General features: G+C 52.8%; 1 protein-coding gene across 1 annotated transcript in view; it reads left to right on the top strand.

Moving 5' to 3' along the window:
- Positions 1–1,381: 1,381 nt before the first annotated feature.
- Positions 1,382–1,928, top strand: part of LOC112965436 (nucleolar protein 4) — a gene marked incomplete at its 3' end in the record, with an annotated part of 50,016 nt that continues 49,469 nt past the window's right edge. Inside the window, exon 1 of the mRNA XM_026064418.1 lies at positions 1,382–1,648. Coding sequence (XP_025920203.1) covers positions 1,382–1,648 — 267 coding nt within the window. The remainder of the gene's footprint in view (positions 1,649–1,928) is intronic.

The raw sequence follows: 1,928 nt of genomic DNA, 5'->3' as shown, positions 1-1,928 counted from the left end.
AGGAGCGGAGCCGGCGGTGCGGCGCCTTCCCCCCGTGGAGGGGGTGTCCTGCCCGGCGTGGCGGGCGAGAGCGCGGAGACCTCCTGCGTGAACGGAAACTGTGGCAAAGGGAGGGGACACAGTCAAGATTGCTTCCCCCCCTTTCAGAAAAGGGTTTCTACTCCGCATCCGCACGCAAACTTACTTGAATGCCTTGTAGCCAGTTTAGCCCAGAGACCAAAGGATACCCCGGACCCGAGGAGTCCTACATGTGTGAGCACCATCACACTGGCAGAGCAACCGAGAGCCGCCTCCTTTCCTGTACCAACATCCTCCTGGGACTGATCTCTCTCCTCTGGTCCAATATCCGAGCCTATATCGTATATATATATATTTTTTCTCCATCTGCCGGGATTGCTAAGTAAATAAATAGATGAAAATTCCTATAAAGGCATCTGAAAATTCAGTGGGACTGAACATGAGGAAGTGAAATGCTCACAGACCATTACAAATAATAATAATAATAAAAACAAATACTTAAAATGTGGATTGGATATATTAGGCTTAGAAATAGMAGGTAAGAACTTTCTTTCTTTCCAGTACCTTCATGCCCGGAGCAGGGATATCTAAAGCAAAACCGCCCAGCCCTGGAATAAAGGGGCAGCAAAGAGACCAGTTTGCCCTTCAATGCTTCCTCCATCCTGCACGGTGAGGCTGCTTTAGGGAGAGGCACAGTCCGCCAGGACAGAGACAGAAAGCCTTTCCAGAAGGCAGCTGAGGGCTGCCGGGGTGGAGGAGGGTGGGCTTTTTTTTTTCTTTTTTTCTTTCCTTTTTTTTTTTTCTTCTCCTTTCACCTGCACTATCCTGGGTGAATCCGGGTGCAGCTGATATATGAAAAAGAAGAAGGATCCGAGTCAATATTTTCTTTTCTCTTCGCTAAGCCAAGGGATAGGATTTTAATTATTTATCCACCGAACCCTCTCCGGGTAAGACGCTGCTGGAGACAGTGGGATAGTACTGCCTTGCACAATTATTAAAGAGACTGATCACGTACAGTGGAAGGATAAGAGGAGCCTCCACGAGACCCGTTTTGCCTCCTGTGATCCGACACAGTTAAAAAAATGGAGAGCATTGCTACACTATTGAATTGATTGCTACCCCCCCTCACCCATCCCCCTCCCCGGCCCCCCCCGAACCACCACCACAACAAAAAAATCAGCTGGGATCTGCCTGCACCGGGACCTCCTTTCGCTCCGGCTCGGAGGTGGATGCATTTTTCATGAGCGCTAGGTGAACAGGTGCAAAGTGCGGTTGGGCGGCCCGGACCCGGACCCCGGCCCGCTTTCGTGGGGTGCGTGTGTGTCCGTGCGTGTGCATGTGTGTGTGTGTGTACTAGGAGATTATGGAGAGCGGCGACCGGGACATGTACCGCCAGTTTCAAGACTGGTGTCTCAGGACTTACGGGGACTCAGGAAAAACCAAGACGGTGACCCGTAAAAAATACGACCGGATCGTCCAGCTCTTGAATGGCTCCGAGTCGAGCTCCACGGATAATGCCAAATTCAAATTCTGGGTCAAATCTAAAGGCTTCCAGCTCGGCAATTCGGACGAGGTCAGTGGTGGTGCTGGAGGAGGGAAGCAAGTGCTGTACGTGCCAGTCAAAACCACGGTTAGTAGAGAATTGTCTTCCTTATTCTATGTCGACCGCTGCAGCCCATACCGGGAGAGAGAGGAAAAGGGGGAGCCACAGCCACAGTTGGCTCGTTTCTCCCTCTTCCCCCAAGTCATCATCACCATGCCGCATTTGCGTGTCACATTATACCCCGCTCAGGTCTTTGTGGTCCTCTCCTGGCGAGCGGTCACGCACAAAGCGCCCCGCGCCCGCCTCCCGCGCCGGTGCGGCGGCCCCGGCAGGGCCATTGTCCCGCGCCGGCCGCGCTCCTGCCTTT

The sequence above is a fragment of the Apteryx rowi genome, unplaced genomic scaffold (assembly GCF_003343035.1).
Source record: "Apteryx rowi isolate R43461 unplaced genomic scaffold, aptRow1 scaffold_216, whole genome shotgun sequence".
NCBI lineage: Eukaryota > Metazoa > Chordata > Aves > Apterygiformes > Apterygidae > Apteryx > Apteryx rowi.
The sequence above is the reverse complement of the archived record's forward strand: the minus strand, read 5'-3'. Positions and strand labels throughout refer to the sequence as shown.